At 46.7% G+C, this 15,687-nt stretch overlaps 5 protein-coding genes across 5 annotated transcripts; 4 read left to right on the top strand and 1 right to left on the bottom strand.

Moving 5' to 3' along the window:
* Window positions 1-262: 262 nt before the first annotated feature.
* On the top strand, window positions 263-1,163 carry BJ212DRAFT_1485112 (Gtr1/RagA G protein conserved region-domain-containing protein; the record flags this gene model as incomplete). The annotated part of the gene is made up of 4 exons (XM_041340928.1): window positions 263-470; window positions 524-639; window positions 691-794; window positions 851-1,163. The coding sequence occupies 4 exons, from the start codon at window positions 263-265 to the stop codon at window positions 1,161-1,163; spliced, it is 741 nt and encodes a 246-aa protein (XP_041188671.1).
* Window positions 1,164-5,179: 4,016 nt separating this feature from the next.
* Window positions 5,180-5,671, top strand: BJ212DRAFT_1383636 (uncharacterized protein). The gene has a single exon (XM_041336734.1). It carries the CDS (start codon window positions 5,191-5,193, stop codon window positions 5,443-5,445), a length of 255 nt encoding a protein of 84 aa, XP_041188670.1. The 5' UTR covers window positions 5,180-5,190; the 3' UTR covers window positions 5,446-5,671.
* BJ212DRAFT_1280746 (uncharacterized protein) lies at window positions 5,656-5,817 on the top strand (the record flags this gene model as incomplete). The annotated part of the gene is made up of 1 exon (XM_041331575.1): window positions 5,656-5,817. A coding segment is annotated over one exon (162 nt), but the record flags the coding sequence as incomplete, so codon positions are not given.
* Window positions 5,818-6,964: 1,147 nt separating this feature from the next.
* On the top strand, window positions 6,965-8,718 carry BJ212DRAFT_657372 (glycoside hydrolase family 5 protein). Its single transcript, XM_041343756.1, has 5 exons — window positions 6,965-7,185; window positions 7,239-7,335; window positions 7,389-7,835; window positions 7,885-8,126; window positions 8,177-8,718. The coding sequence occupies exons 1-5, from the start codon at window positions 7,084-7,086 to the stop codon at window positions 8,621-8,623; spliced, it is 1,335 nt and encodes a 444-aa protein (XP_041188668.1). The 5' UTR covers window positions 6,965-7,083; the 3' UTR covers window positions 8,624-8,718.
* Window positions 8,719-11,555: 2,837 nt separating this feature from the next.
* Window positions 11,556-11,879, bottom strand: BJ212DRAFT_1200426 (uncharacterized protein; the record flags this gene model as incomplete). Its single annotated transcript, XM_041329064.1, has 1 exon — window positions 11,556-11,879. A coding segment is annotated over one exon (324 nt), but the record flags the coding sequence as incomplete, so codon positions are not given.
* Between the last annotated feature and the right edge of the window lie 3,808 nt (window positions 11,880-15,687).

Genomic DNA, 15,687 nt, shown 5'->3' with positions numbered 1-15,687 from the left:
ATCGGATATACCAAGACGACCAAAGGAAGCGTTCTTCTAATCGTAGTATCAGGTCACCAGGTGCTCATCACTGGCAACTGTGGGTAACTCTTAAGGTTGACGTGCTCGCATCAGTGATGTTCGCGGGAAGAATATGCATGTCGTGTGACAACCATGTGGGCGCTATTCACAGAAGTCAGTCGCCTATGTAAATCTTTGGATGTGCAATGAGCGCTCCTCCGACTGTGACAGAGCTACTCAATCGCAGCCAACTCGCAGACAGATGAAACCATACGCAGGACCAAACTTCTCTTTCTGGGCACGAGGAGGTGCATTTCTATGTTCCACTAACCTCTCTCCCTTTGTCGGTCCTAACGTACCCCAGGAGCGGAAAGACCTCATATTCCAAGATCTCTTCGAAAATCTCCCCATCAAACAGACTAAGTTCTATCTGGAGCCCACCATGTGCGTTACGAAACATTTTATCGATTGTGTACCCATCTCTGACTTCTGCTGGCGCCCAACGCTGAACATTGTCCCTCAGTACCCAGTACTGTCATCCTGTTGAAGATACGAGACCGCCCCGGAAATATCACTGTCGATACGCTCGGCGCATCCCTCAATGATTTCTTGATAATTTTCTTCATCATAGATACTCGAGTACGTGCACTGCATTTGGCCACCGACCGGCAGCCCTATCGAAATCCATAGGATCTGTACCAACGACCTGTCGTAGAATTCATCGTTGCAGCATGCCAAGTCAACCCGGACGTCAACTTTGAAGTTTTTGTGCACAAAGCGGAAAGACCCGCAGGGTTGGTTCGCTTGTCCCCCATGTATTCATTACTCGCGTAACTGACTTGGCGCTCAGAAAACTTTCGTCAGATACACGGGGCATCATGGACCGCTTCCTGGGTGAATCCCCCGAATTCGATCAAATCACTCTTGATTTTCACCTCACTTCCATATACAACCATCTCCTGCGAGAGGCGTCCTCTTGTGTCCTTCACAAACTGATTGTCTCCCTACCGTATCTAGAAGAACTATTAAATATCTTCCGCCCCGTATGCCTTTTCACCGCCATTGGTCTCTACCGTTTGCAGAACGCCGCCTCACCGAGGACTTTCCTATTCGACACATTAAAATCCACCTTGCAACAAACACCTCACCAGCAGACCAAGTAGCATACGATCTCTGCTGCAACTACCTATCCAGGCTCAACTCGTTCGGACCCCTGTACAGGCACACGCGTGATCCGACTCTCCCACCCTTGAACCATCCCCCAGATCCAACTTCAACGATCCACGGATAAGTCGATTTCCCCCAATACCAACGTCATCACCCACAGCCACCACATCAGCCCCCTCTCCGGCATCATTATAGCCAGAACACCACCACCCGGCATCATACCCTTCCATCAAAACCCAATTTCTTCCTTTCCGCAGCGAGATTAATATTGCTGTCACCTTCACACCCAGGAACTACGGGTACTTACCACATCGTTACGCTGTACCTCGCACTGCTGGCATTGCTTCCTGCGACGGCGTACGATATTCGCAGGGGCTGTGTGGAGTGGGACGTTGTGTGGTTTGGGGAAGGCATCAAGGAGATCCGATGATATGATATGACGCACAATCACAACAATAGTTGCTGAGGACAATCAGCCCACTTTCACCCTTCAAGTACGACTCATTACTACTTTCCTACTGCCTAGATAGATGATATGGGGGTGGGCATGCGTCTGGCCTGTCCCGCTCTTATCCACGACCCTCAGTCATTCAGCAGAAAGGGTTTGCTCGACTCATAGATGCCATCGAAAGGTAGACAGCGCGGAGAAGGGCCATTAGTGATGGGTCCATTCAGCGACTACCTTCCTAGACATGCCTTGAGCCAACCATGTAGGTCCCAAGTCAAACTCTGTCGTATCGCGTCACTGAGAATTTGCTTGATTTAGATAAACTCGAATAAATCCAGCCGCAAAAGAGTGGTAGAAAAATGGTGGATCCGATTCTTTGTACATTTGACAGATCCTCTCTATGAGTACACCTGTCTGCCCTCCCTTCAAGCTTGTGTGTCTAATCGAAGCCTTATCTAGTCTATTCGATCATCCCACTCTTCTGATTCATTCTACGTCCATCTAGTACAGAGTTGGACTCTGTCCACCCAAGCTCCGTATCTTAGTCTTCCCTCCATAAAAGACAACTTCCTGCCATCGATATCCTGTCCCCATCGATACCTAAAATCATTAATTGATGATAATCGCTCCTCATGATCATCCTACATTGATTCGTTCCGTATACCGGTCACACAAGTTGTTTTCCTTATTGGTCGTTCCAACCTCGAATGCATCCCCATTTTCCCGTACTCTCTGATCAAGATTTCATGCTCCTGACATCCCATTCGAGGTTGCCAGTACACTTGGGTCCATCCCTCTGAAATGAACAGACACGACTGAGTCGGTTGCTAGACAATCCGGATACTCTTGTCCAAGTGTTAGGACTGAAAATACCATGAGAATATTAGCGGTTTTCGAACACTGTTCTGCTTACCCCAATCGTATGCCACCACGACGCCGGCGGCAACTGCGGAACCGCAAGTCAATGTTAGATATCTGACCAACTAATATGACGAACCTATCCAATAGCTGAAATAAATATCCGAATTGATTATCGGCCACCAACTGGGATCATTTGAGACTACGGTCATATTCGAGGGATGGGTGTGAACAAGTGGGGGATGTTGGGGGTGTATAACGATCTAGTGTTTGTCCTAGATATATCACCGTTGGTCCGTTCAGCGCTTGTATCGCCAAAATCGGCGCGATGGCGATGAATATTTATGCCCGCCTCAAGGCCCTTGAGATAAATATTTCGATGGGAAATCAAGCCAGAGTAGAAGTCCTCGATTAAATCAAAGTAGATTTTGACTTGCAAGCCAGTATCACGCACGCGAATGAATCATCAGGAAAGTTTCACTTGTTGGTGATAAGTTCATTTCCAGCATGTGTTCTTGTTGCACTGCATAGAAGAGTTCCGTATGAAATCATGTAGTCATCATGATGGATCTAATGTTAGGCCCGGGATGCAGCCAAAACCAGGAAGCCGAAGGCACAACGGGTGTGGGCGCCATTGCACCTCAGGCACACCTAGTTCATATTTCATGTAAGCGAAGGAACGAGCACGTGCGTAAAACGATACCCAAGTTTATGTCAGTTCAAACGTCAAAAATGTTCTTTGCATTCTGGACAACATTAAAATCTATCTTAAATATCTCTAGCGCTGTGTTAGGTAACGATAATGTAAGGTTGAGGTGCTTAAATAAATACCACGACCGGTCCTCAGCCAAATATGTCCTTTATGCAGAACACTCGGCAGACATCTCCCTACACAGTCAATACATGCACACGCTCCTGGAAGACAATCAAATTGATGCTAGTTTCTGCGTCGGAGTTGGCCACGAGCTTAGCGTGATATTCTCGAACACTAAGGATGAGGCGTGGTCCCAGCACAAACATCTGCACGCTAACTAAAATTTGAAGGGCACCGTAGAGTATCTGAGCTCCCATAGAATTTGTATGCTACAAATATGATGAGTAATGTTACGAGTAGATGTCAACGACAGGTCGGCTCACCAAGACCTCCGAAGAGAGAAGACCAAGTTGAATGCAAGAGACACAAACAAAGCTAGGACGTGCGGAACTTGAGCAGAAAAAGATAAGCACATTTACATTACAAACTCACCTTGCAAAATAAAGCACGTGAGATTTTGTTAGCACTCTGAAACAGTCCCCGATTGTCGATCCTGTCGATGGGCCGAATCGTCGCAGGTCACAGAAGTGTTTCGCAGCAATCCAGATCGAAAGACACAGTACGAGGACCTCCCAAACAGTGTTGAGTATCCAAAGTATTGAGATCAGAAGCCGGACATCTCCCTCATATTCAAAATCACATATATACATTCCAGAGAGTATTAGCTCCTCTGGTGTTCGTCCAATGAGTTGTGTTCTTCAAATCAACAAGTAAAGCTCACCCCCCACAGAATGCTTGAGTACTATTGCCATGATTACCCCGCAGGTGATGTTTACAACCAAGAAGATGATAACAAGGAAGATAAGCATCATCCTAGATCTCTGATGCATGGCATGCAACCGAGAAATCATGATGACTTGCATCGTATTTCAGTTGAGTCAATATCACTGAGGTATTGCAGCTCACCGCCCAGCATAGCAGGTATGACCACGTTTGTCCAATTTGTTGTGTAACCTAAAATATCGCCTGAAATACCCAATCAGTGATCACCTCGTACTAGGATCAAACACTGTGACTTACACCTGTGTGGTCATTATGTCCATCCAAGTTCAATGGTCAGAATCTCACTTACCCCTACAAAAGAATGTATCCATTGGATGATGGGAATGAGATAGCTGCGAAATACTCACTGCATCTGTCAGCGAGACCATTGTCATATATGCTGTGTACCGCCGGTCAGAAGAATCGAACACAGCGCATATGAGACATACGCAGAGCGCTGATACTGATGTTGAGAGATGGGCTATTAGTACAATACAAACTTGTTGGACTCAAAAACATACACAGAATATGGTATTACAGTATAGCGTATCTAGAATATTTTGCAGTCAGCACAACTTGCCAACATAGTGTAACATGAAGTACATACAACGAGATACAGTATAGTCATGAGAGACCAGCACTGCCTCTGACAAAATTTTATTGTATTCTGTCGCTTTTCTTCTGATATGAGACTCTGTCACTCACCCAGATCAGTTCAATCTATGACATCATTCTTAGCAAGTTAGCTGCTCCGGCAATAGCACCCACGTACCTCTTGTCCGAATGTCAAGACTGGAAATATCATGAGAATATCAGCGGTTTTCGAACACTATCCTGCTCACCCCAATCGTATACCACCACGACGCCGGCGGCAACTGCAAAACCATAAGTCAATGTTAGATCGACATATCGTCAACTGATACGACGAACCCGACCAATAACTTAAAAACACATTCGAATCAATTGCCGGCCACCAACTGGGATCATTTGAGACCATGGTCATATTCGAGGAATAGGTGTGAGGAAGTTGGGGATGTTGGGGTGTATAATGATCTAGAGTTCGTGTTAGATATACCACCGTTCAGGCTTTCAGCGCCCGTATCGCCGAGGCCCGAAATCGGCATGATGGTGATGAATATTGATGAGCCTGCATCAAGCTGCCCTTGATGAATTGAAGGAAGTATTGCGATGCGAAATCAAGCAAAAGCAGAGGAGCAGTGTACGGTCACCACTTCGCCACCATTCAGCAGCTGCGCGAAAACCAGGTACCATTACCACTGGTATTGTTGTTGGCAAAGCTACCGAGTTTTGCCAACCGGTTCGGCAAAACTGGTTGTGCCCGGTCCTCGGCAGAACTCACGCAAAAGGGGAGTGGCAAAACGTGGTAGAACTCTAGGGCATCCGAGACTCACAGAGATGTAATCTAGATCTCTGATAATATAGTTTGAATTCAAGAGAACATGCAAAACGACATCCCTAAAGTAAGATGGTGCATGTTGGAGGGCGCCCTCTCGGCATCACTGATCAATGACAATTTCGAGTGCCTGGAACAAGTTGACAACAGTGTGGTGACACTGATAACTCATCAGATGCTCGGATCCAAGGTCGAGGCGGCCACGTAGACAACCTTTCTTGGTGGAAAAACCTTCCAATCAATTCCGAAAGCCACCTACTCAAGGCCTTCTCTGTGACAATCCTCTCGATCGTAGGGCATGCAGGTGAAGTAGAGCGCACATTCTCTGATCTCGGCACAATACAATCTGCATGATGGTGTAATCTTTCGGCTGACACATTTGAAACACTTGGCAAAATTCGCGCAAACCTTCGGCTAAGCCTAGCGGTGCAGATGACCTTCTTGCTGATCCGGAGAGTATTTCGCCTGATGACATCGCCACTGAATTTGTAGCTCACTAAGAGCTGAAAATGACTGAAGAAGTCCAGAGCATGAACGAAGTTGAAGTGCTCAAGGGAAATGCTCTTGATGTTGACAAGTTGGATCGGGTCGAACAAGGAATAATAGTACCACAGACTGTTCTAGATGAGGTTGAGGTGGTTAATTACAATGGTGAGGGTAACGGCTGGCAACATCATTAGGAATGTCGTACACATGGTTCAGTACATAACCTAGCTAAGCGCCTAGAGTTTTGCCGGTTATAACCGGCAATACTAAAGCCAAGTAGTTTTTGCTCTCCAGACTACTTGCGGTGCGCTGTCACTGCTTCGCCACCATTCAATATTCACTAGCTGCGCGAAAACCAGGTACTACTACCAGCAGTGTAACATAAGAACCGTACTAATCTACTATAAGTCAGTACTAGTAGTAGTCCGACGGCTTCCGACGGATGGCCGTTTTTGCCAACCAAGCTGAATCAATTTTTTTTTTGACTTGAGCAACTTGACGCCGTAGTCTCGACGTCGAGCGTCATTCAGCACACTATATTATGCACTGAGTACCGAGAAATAATGTTTTTTATCAGTTTGTGTGACGCCTTCCCATCTTCCGAATTCCGCGATAAGAACAACAGGGCTTACTAATCCGACACATTGTTAATCACTCCTGCTAATGCTATGCCTTCAACATGTCACGGTATCTGTAGGCGCTGGAGCCCGGCAGCAGCAAGTCGGATACTCCGAAATATTCTGGAACGCTGCTTCTCCAGTGATCAGTCACGAGTCCACCCACGCCCGTAAGCTGTAAGTTTCGAACGTTAAGTCTGCTATTGATGGAACATGGATAAACCTCGGAGCATGGATAGTCGGACTGGTATCTCGTGGACTCTTCTACCGGTCCGTTAACTCAATGTTCAAACGTTCAACCTTGGCTCCACTACTTAAAGTTATACTAAGGAAGATCATGCAGTGCTGCATATCTCCTTTGCTATGTCTTCTTATCTGAAAGTTTCTGGAACAAAGATCGTCGATGGGGATGGCAAGGAGGTCATCCTCAGGGGAGCAGGTCTCGGAGGATGGATGAAGTAGGTTGTTATACTTCCCGAACGCATTTACGCATCTTGATCTTTCTCCCTCTGATAGCATGGAGAACTTCATTTCTGGATACCCAGGCTGCGAATTCCAGATCCGTACTGCTCTCGCCGAGGTCGTAGGATCTATCAAATCAGAGTTTTTCTTCGACAAGGTGAGTTAATCATTATCTGCAGCATTGTTCCTGCTTCTTATGGGCAAGCCAAGTTCCTGGAGTACTTCTTCCAGGAGGCAGACGCCAAGTTCTTCAAGAGTCTTGGACTCAACTGCATTCGGCTACCCTTCAACTACAGGCACTTCGAAGGTACGCACGTGCCCCGAGTTTTCGTAATTCGTCCGACTTATGGAATCGATCAGATGATCTGAATCCCCGTGTCCTGAAAGAGGAGGGTTTCAAGCACCTTGACCGTGTGATTGACCTCTGTGCCCAGCAAGGCATTTACACCATCCTTGATCTGCATGCTGCTGCAGGCGGTCAAAACACTGCTTGGCATTGTGATGCTGGCACGCACATCGCAAATTTCTGGTTACACAAAGACTTCCAGGATCGCACAATCTGGCTCTGGAAAGAACTTGCTAAGCACTATGCTAACAACAAGTGGATTGCCGGCTATAACCCACTTAACGAACCCACTGACCCCACGCATACCGCTGTGATCAAGTTCTACGATCAAGTCCACGACGCCGTCCGCTCGGTCGACACAGAGCATATCATTTTCTTCGATGGAAACACATTTGCAAGTGACTTCTCACATTTCGGTGATATGCACAAGAAGTGGCAGAACACCGCATACTCGATCCATGGTATACTCTAAGTCACCGTTTTCATGTTTCCATCTTATATAGACTGCAGACTATAGCGGATACGGCTTCCCTGCTAGTCCAGAGGACTACGTCAGCTCCGACGAACAACGACAGAGAATGAAGAAAACCTACGAGAGGAAGAGGGAATGGATGGACCAGCACGGCCTTTGTGTCTGGAATGGCGAATGGGGCCCAGTCTATGCTAGGAGGCAATACGATGGCCCTGCTACAGACGCCATCAATGAGAGACGGTACAAGGTTCTCAAAGACCAGTTGGCCATCTACAATCAGGTACATCAGCACTGAATACTGTCTCTTACTCCTGGCTGACACAATACCAGGATCGTCTGAGCTGGTCGATCTGGTTGTACAAGGACATCGGATTCCAGGGCATGGTTTACGTTTCACAGGAAACTTCGTACATGGTCCTACTGAAGGACTTCCTGGCGAAGAAACATCGTCTTGCTGTGGACGCTTGGGGTGCTGATACCGCTCAAGTCCAGCACATATATCAACCTCTTATCAATCATATCACAGAAGAGATACCGCAGGAGAACCAGAACCTGTATCCGTTCCCAGTCTGGAAACTCTCCGATCGCGTTGGTCGCTTGTCCCGCAGTATACTAGTCACCGAGTATCTTGTCAAGGAATGGGCAGAACATTTCCGTGGAAAGAGTGAGGCAGAGCTGGATGAAATTGCGAAAAGCTTCAAGTTTGAGAATTGTCTGCGCCGTGATGGATTGAACAAGATCTTGATGGATAATGCGCAATCGCGGAGCAGTAGTTGAATTGTAATTGTACAAATAAAAGTGTTCGCTTCGTTTGTACCGCGAGTATGGATCTAGCATATATGATGAAACAATAAAAACAACGCAAGTCAAGCCGCGTCAACCACCGACGGGTCGAGATCAGCACTACTCTTCATGAGATGTGCTCTGAATTAATGTTTCAGCGTCCAGGACGCGACCTTATTCTTCCTCACAAATAGTAGATATCCGATCGATATTCACGTTGAAGCAGGGCCGGCAGCCTAAGCCCAGAGCAAAGCAGACAAGCTGATGATGGAATCGATGGATGCTAGCCACGAACATGGTGAAACCTAGTCTACGTGCTGACTAAGCTGTGGAAAGGGCCAAGAGGCCTAGCTCCTGCCCTTGGGACCCTGATCCAACATGTACAGATAAACAAACCATGTAATAAACAAGATGAACCGCGCAGCGGCAATCGTTTTATTTATGATAAGTCATAACTTATTAACGCAAGTACTGTCAAGCTCTTCCCCGACTAACCACAGCTCTCGAAATCCTCAAAAATGGAATGAAGTGCCACTTTTGCCAACTAATGAACTGGAAGGGTAGAATCCACTAGAGCGAGAAGCACTTGAGCAACGTGCCAAAAAATAGATACCATCGACTGCTTCCTTATTGATGATGTTCCTACTCACATGCACAGGTCAGTTTCTAATTCACAAAAATTGTTGGAAAAACACACTTTTGCAAGATTTTGTACTACAGGTAAAGCAAATTTCTGCGCTCCAAATAAAATAGCAAGGCAAGGCCGGAGGCCCTTCAAACACCACTGCCTTTCGAGCCAGCAGAGAAGATGGCGACTCCAGAAAGACTTGAACAAGTGATTCAGCATGTTGTCCCATGGACTGTGGGCTTGTGACAGATGGAACACCCAATTTTGACACGCATACTTGAGAGCATTGGAAGCTGATTAACTTCATTGCTGTGCTTCATGTGCAAAACCCTCAAAGGCCATCATAGCATGGAATATCTCCATGTCTGGTAGGAAACAGCATTGTGGTAAGGCAGAAGAAGGGTCCTGATACCTTAACATCAGAAACGCTGGGAACATCAAGAAGTCCGGTAAACTCTTGAACTGCTGTATTGCTTGGAAAGCTGCAAGTAAAAGCAATTCTGGGATGATTGCATACTTGCTGACTGCTTCCAAAGTCCTCAAGAATTCCTCCATTGTCACCCAGACAGATGCTGCAGCAGTTGACTGCCATGCTTGACCATGTGGCATGTGCAGCCAGTCTTGGCTGCTCTGGGTCTGCAGCCATTCTCGTCCACTCTGGGTCTTTAGCCAATCTTGCCCACCCTGGGTCTGCAGCCAGTGTTATCCGAGTTGGGTCTTTAGCCAGTCTCGCCCGCCCTGAGTTTGCAGCCACTGTCTCCTGCTCTGGGTTGGCAGCAAATCTTGTTGACTCTGGGTTTGCAGCCACTCTCTCCCACTCTTGTCCCTAAGCCATTCTCGTCCACTCTCAGTCTTCAGCCAGCCTTCTCCATTCAGGGTCTGGAGCAAGTCCTGCTTGTGCTAGGTATGCAGTGAGTCTTGCCCTTGCTGGGTCTGTAACCAGTCTTGCCCCCACTAGGTCTGCAACCAATCTTGCCCCCACTGGGTCTGCAGCCAGTCTTTCCCCCACTGGGTTTGCAGCCAATCTTGCCCTGACTGGGTCTGCAGCCATTCTCTCCTGCTCTGTGTCCCCAGCCAAGATGGCCAAGCCTCAGTCAGCAAGCCTTTCCTCCCCTGGGTTAGCAGCCAGTCTTGGACGCTATGGGCTTTTGGCCAGAACATTTTCCCCTGTGTCTGGAGCCAGTCTTTCCTCCACTGATTCTGCAGCCAGTCTTTTCCCCCTTGGGTCTCCAACCAAGCACATCCATCAAGGGTCTCTAGCCAGGACAGTAAATCTGACTTATAACCTCCCTGAAGCCACTGCAGGGCTATAAGGACTGTGAATGATGTCAGTGGCTCGATGATGAAGGCTAGTTCTTGTTTTAAGCTCTGGGGGTCATGGGGTTTCATAGCCTGACCATGCATCTTCAATTGCAACAGTGTGTCCAACAGGGCCATGCTTTGTGGGATGGCTTGCATCATCAAATGGAGACATGAATGAGCGAGTAGGGAGTGGGGATATCTGATATGTTGTACCTCACAGAGACTGCAGTTCAAAGGGTCGAGAACATAGTCATGGATGGAAGAGTGAAAAATATTCACCAGGAGACTGCTGTCTGTAGGAACATCTATGATTGACCGTAGCTGTGCCAGTACTCTCTTAACATCCTTGCCTTCACCAGGGCCAAGAAGTTCTGAGATTTGAGAAATCAAGAGAGGGTTGGCAAGGGCAGCAATGATAGACAAATATATGTATGCCCATGCAGGGTCACTGCATGTGGCAAGGATATGGTCATATAATTTGTACACCTCTGTTCCTGGTAGCAGCTCACTCGTGAACTCAAGCATGAGCTGAAGTTGATTGCGGGGATCATGGTATCCATCATCAATGAACTTCATCATTGTAGACGCCACAATGAAACATCTTCCTGCTCGACTTGCCAGCTGTGCAAGTTGATTCCTCAATGGCTGTGGAAAATCCAAACATCGGACTTGCAGCTTTCTGAATGAATGCTCAAGGAAGATACAGATGTCATGGTCAATATCTGCACCATCTAAGGAGATGACTGCAACAACTCCTGTCACAGTGGTTTTCACTGGTATATCCTGCACTGGAGCGCACACCTCTTTCTCCTGAATAGCTTCACAGATATGCTCTTCTGAGTGACTCACAAGGAGGATGTGGACCACAGGCAGATCTAGTTCACAAAGTGCCTTGCCAAGTAGGGAGATGAGATCAACGACCTCAGCTTCAGACACACATTTGTCAAGTGCATCAGCAATGAAAATTGAAGGTGGACACTCATGCAATCTAATTTGAAGCTTCTGCAGAGGTCTCAGAAAGAGTCCCTCCATCTGATCACAAAGAGATTTGTTGGGATCTAGAAGAGCAGGATTCTTGTGGATGGCTCTGTTCAAGTCTTCCCAGATGCTGGGAAAATTGCATCCAAGCTGGTATGCAAGTGTCACAAAAAAATATCCAGTCATGCAGTGTTCAGTATGCTTGCATGAGAAAAAGAATGTGCCTGCAAGCCACTTCTTGATCTTCATATGGTTGGTGACTTTCAGACTTCTCATCCTTTCAGCCATGGTAAATACAACAGCAGACTTTCCAACCCCTGCCATGCCATGCAGCCAAATGAGTCAACTTTTCTTTCGGTCATCTAATAATTTGTAGATGAAGTTGAGAAGGTCCACCCACATTCCATCCAAACACTTTGGATGTGGCTGGCATTTGCAGGAGTCATACTTGGCACCCTTAATGGTGACCTGGGACAGACTCTCCTATGTGCCTTCAGATGATCAAGTATCCCCAGGCACTGTGAATAAAGTCAGCCATTGATGTGGTCGATAAAAGATAGAGATACTGACATTGACCATGACTCGTCATCTAATGATGTCAGAAATTGTGATAATGATCTGGAGAAATACTAGTTGGGTTAGACAGTATAGTTAGCAAACATGTGATGAAAACTTCAATGGAAGACACACAATGGTGTTGTTTGAATGATCAAACCCTTGAAATGGACTTTCTGAGGCTGGGGGAGGCTGTAAGAAGTGATGAATTGTCATTCTGGCATGGTGAGTCTGTTGATGGGTGAAGAATAAGCTGCCACTCATAGGGTTGGTCACCCTTGTGTTAGCATGTGGGTATCTATGCTGTGTCTTGGGCATGGTATGTATGTAACATTGCAAATGTGCAGGAGGGCATGAGGCCATGGCAAGTACTAGTTGTTGTTAATGTTTAGTGGCCTTGCTCACAGTACAGGTTGGACAAACTTATCACAGTTATTATTTTTTCATTGGTAGAGTCCCAGGACAGAGTGGCCCCTGCCAAGAACTGGTTTGGTGTATTCAGTTTTGCTTTCAATGCTTGAGATTTAAGATGAATCTTGCAGGTATTATGGATCCAGTGCCATGGAAATTGTAGTGATGCCCAGTTGTGCCAATCCTGATTCCATTGAGAATTTCACCACTAGTCGGGTAGTCAAATGGCAGCACATATGTATCGTGTCGAGTTTCTGGCACAATATTAGAGCAGTAATAGTCTCTCATATTCAGACTGGGAAAGAAAAAACTTGACAGTTGTCCCTCAATTTAACCACTGCTACATTGCAGACATTCAATGTAATCAGAATGTGTGAGATTCGGCCAGTCTACATGAGGTCTTTGCAGACTCAGAAGGCTGGTTGCAGCTGCAGACTCTGCCATGATGACAAAGAGGTTGATCAGAAGGTGCCAAGAAAAGATTCATCTGTCCATTGCATTACCTCACTAGGGCCATTCATTTTGCTACATATATTAATGGCAAATCTTGATATCACCTATTAGCTCCAACACAGCTTCTCACAAGTTCCTCCAGATGATGGAACAGTTGATGAGCATGAGACAAAGAATAAGAGATGGACATACTAACATTGATCCTGGTGACTCAGAGAGAGAGAGGATGTTTAGCCAGAGATAGATCTCACTAGATCAGTTTAGTAGTATATGTATGTCATTGCAATTGCTGGTGATGGTGAAATTCAGTTTAAAGGATGAATGTTTGAAACATACCCATTACCAACAGCCATTGCATCAATATAACCCCACTCTCTGGCACCACTACAGCTGGAACATCACCAAATCATCCCTCATTCTCCTTTCAAAACCCAACTTCTTCCCCTCTGCAACAACATCCCTATCAGCTTCACACCCAGGAACACCGCTCACTTACCACATTGTGATGCTGTACCTCGCACTATTGGTACTACCTCCGACAATGGCACATGAGGTGTGCAGAGGCATGATGGAACAGAGTATTGTGTAGCTTAGGGAGGGTGCTAGGGAGATGTATGGCCTGGTCTGAGGTGGACAGCAGGGGAAGTCATGTGATTTTGTCATACTTGTATGCACAGCTCTTGAAGTCAAGCTTCATGAGTCATGCTATGAATTTAACAGTGATTATATTAAGAGAGGGTTCATGAGGAAGAACATGTCACTCAGGCTGTATGTTGATGTTATAAGTAAATCAGACTGTATAGATGGGACCGGGTGTTGGTTACACTGCATGGAAGCTGAATGGTAATGAGAAGTGGATTCTAACTGAAAGTTGTACATGTTATCTTTGATGATCTCTACTGAGAAAAAAAAAGTGAAGCCAAGCGATTCAATGATCAACCAAAGTGTTAAGAACCATGCTCAATGGAGAGAGAGACTGACTCAGAGGGGCTTGGCCTCAGCTTGTACACTGTGCCCCTTACCTGAGTATGTGCCCTTCATTTCAGAGGAAGTCCGATGATGGTCCGACAAAGTCTGGAGGACTTCCAGAGGCTGGCTACTCTGGTGGAGAGTGCTAGAGGACTTCTGGAGGAGCACAGGAAATGTCTGGAGGAGCACGGGAGAGTTCCAGAGGAATGCAGGAAGTGCTCAGGAGAGTTCCCACTGCAAGGTAGTACTTCTACAGGAAATGGGATGGAAGGGTAGGATGTCTGGAGGTCCAGAAGTATGGAGGACAGGATGTCTGGAGGTCCAGAAGTATGGAGGACAGGAGGACAGGATGTCCAAGGGTTTGGAGGATGGGATGTCTGAAGGTATGGAGGGCGGAACATCCAAAGGACAGGATGCCCGGAGGTATGAGGGACAGGAGGTCTGGAGGTACAGAAGACAGGAGGTCCGGAGGTCTGGAAGGAATAGGGGCTACATTGGACGAAGTCTGATACAGAAGCAAACAGAGGTAGACTACCCTAAGGTAGAGTCGGAGGGACAGGAAGTGGACCTAAGTCCAGAAAGAGGGTAAGTGCCAGAAAGGCAAGACTCCAGTCTAGGGAAGCAATCCCTAGACTTGGGACAGAGACATAGGGGACAAATCCAAAGGTCCGGAATTCTGGCCTAGGGAATCCTTCCCTAGGCCTTATGGAAGGGGACAAGACTCAGATGGACTGAAGTCCGAAAGATGATTGGGCAGATCTAAGGTGATGAACAGGATCTAAGATGATATTCAGACTAAGGACTACTGTAGTTATACAGGGGTTATATACTAGAGGCTATCTGAGAGGATCAGTAAGCAAAGGAGTAAGGCTATGTATGAGCATGTGGAAACACATTGGTAAGTAAGACGGAACATAAGTAAATGAACTCAGAGATGAAGACTTGTACAAGGATCAATCAGCAAGACGGAAACAGAGATAACCGAGAACTGGAAAGGTGGAGATGCCTAAATGAGGATAGGCACAGGATCTTGGATGGAGGGTGGGAATGGTCCAGGGATCTGGGGATCCAGAAGGCAGGGCGGAAACAGGACTGAGATATGTGAGGTGGTGGATATAGTCCGGAATCCAAGAGGAGGTAAAGTCCAGATGTCTTGCTGGACAGAATGTGCATAGGGTGGACAGGATAGGGGATCCAGGAATGAGTCAGATATGGGGTCCGGAAATAGGTCCGGAAAGCGTGGGAATATGATGGGATCTATGTCTGGCATACAGGATATGACACAAAGGATGAGCATCAGGCTTAGTCAGGTGCAAGAATTGAGTGAGCTTGCTCACATGATTGACCTACTGCTTTGAATTAGAGGGGATGATGGAAAGAATAAATTTATGTACCCTGTCTAATGGTCTGGGAGCAAGGAATCTGCAACCAGAAAAAATTAGGATCATCTGGCACTCCAAACACAGTATCAACACACAATGCAAAGGTGGCATGTCATGTTGTATGAATCAGTGGCTCCAGACTGATGACTCAGGAACTGGGAGAAGACGTTCCTATGTACATGGATCAGGTACTGAATTACGAGAATCATTGGAAGTACACACACTTTTGCAAGTTTCTGCCCTTCAGACAAAACAAAGAGGCAGGACCACAGGCCCTTCAAACACCACTGCATTTCGAGCCAGGGGAGGAGACAATGAGTCCAGAAGGCTTTGAACAGATGGTCAAGCTATCATCCCATGGAGTCTGAGCTTGTGAGAGA

This window comes from Suillus subaureus, assembly GCF_016647635.1.
Source record: "Suillus subaureus strain MN1 chromosome Unknown BJ212scaffold_38, whole genome shotgun sequence".
In the NCBI taxonomy this organism is placed as follows: Eukaryota; Fungi; Basidiomycota; class Agaricomycetes; order Boletales; family Suillaceae; genus Suillus; species Suillus subaureus.
Note: the sequence above shows the minus strand (reverse complement) of the source record. Positions and strands in the feature narration are given on the sequence as shown.

Bases quoted from the DNA above. Each gene is read 5' to 3' on its own strand.
- BJ212DRAFT_1383636 (XM_041336734.1), top strand. From the start codon at position 5,191: ATGAGCCTGCATCAAGCTGCCCTTGATGAATTGAAGGAAGTATTGCGA.
- BJ212DRAFT_657372 (XM_041343756.1), top strand. From the start codon at position 7,084: ATGGAGAACTTCATTTCTGGATACCCAGGCTGCGAATTCCAGATCCGT. The intron at 7,336-7,388 runs GTACGCACGTGC...GGAATCGATCAG, and splicing joins CAACTACAGGCACTTCGAAG to ATGATCTGAATCCCCGTGTC. The intron at 8,127-8,176 runs GTACATCAGCAC...ACACAATACCAG, and splicing joins AGTTGGCCATCTACAATCAG to GATCGTCTGAGCTGGTCGAT.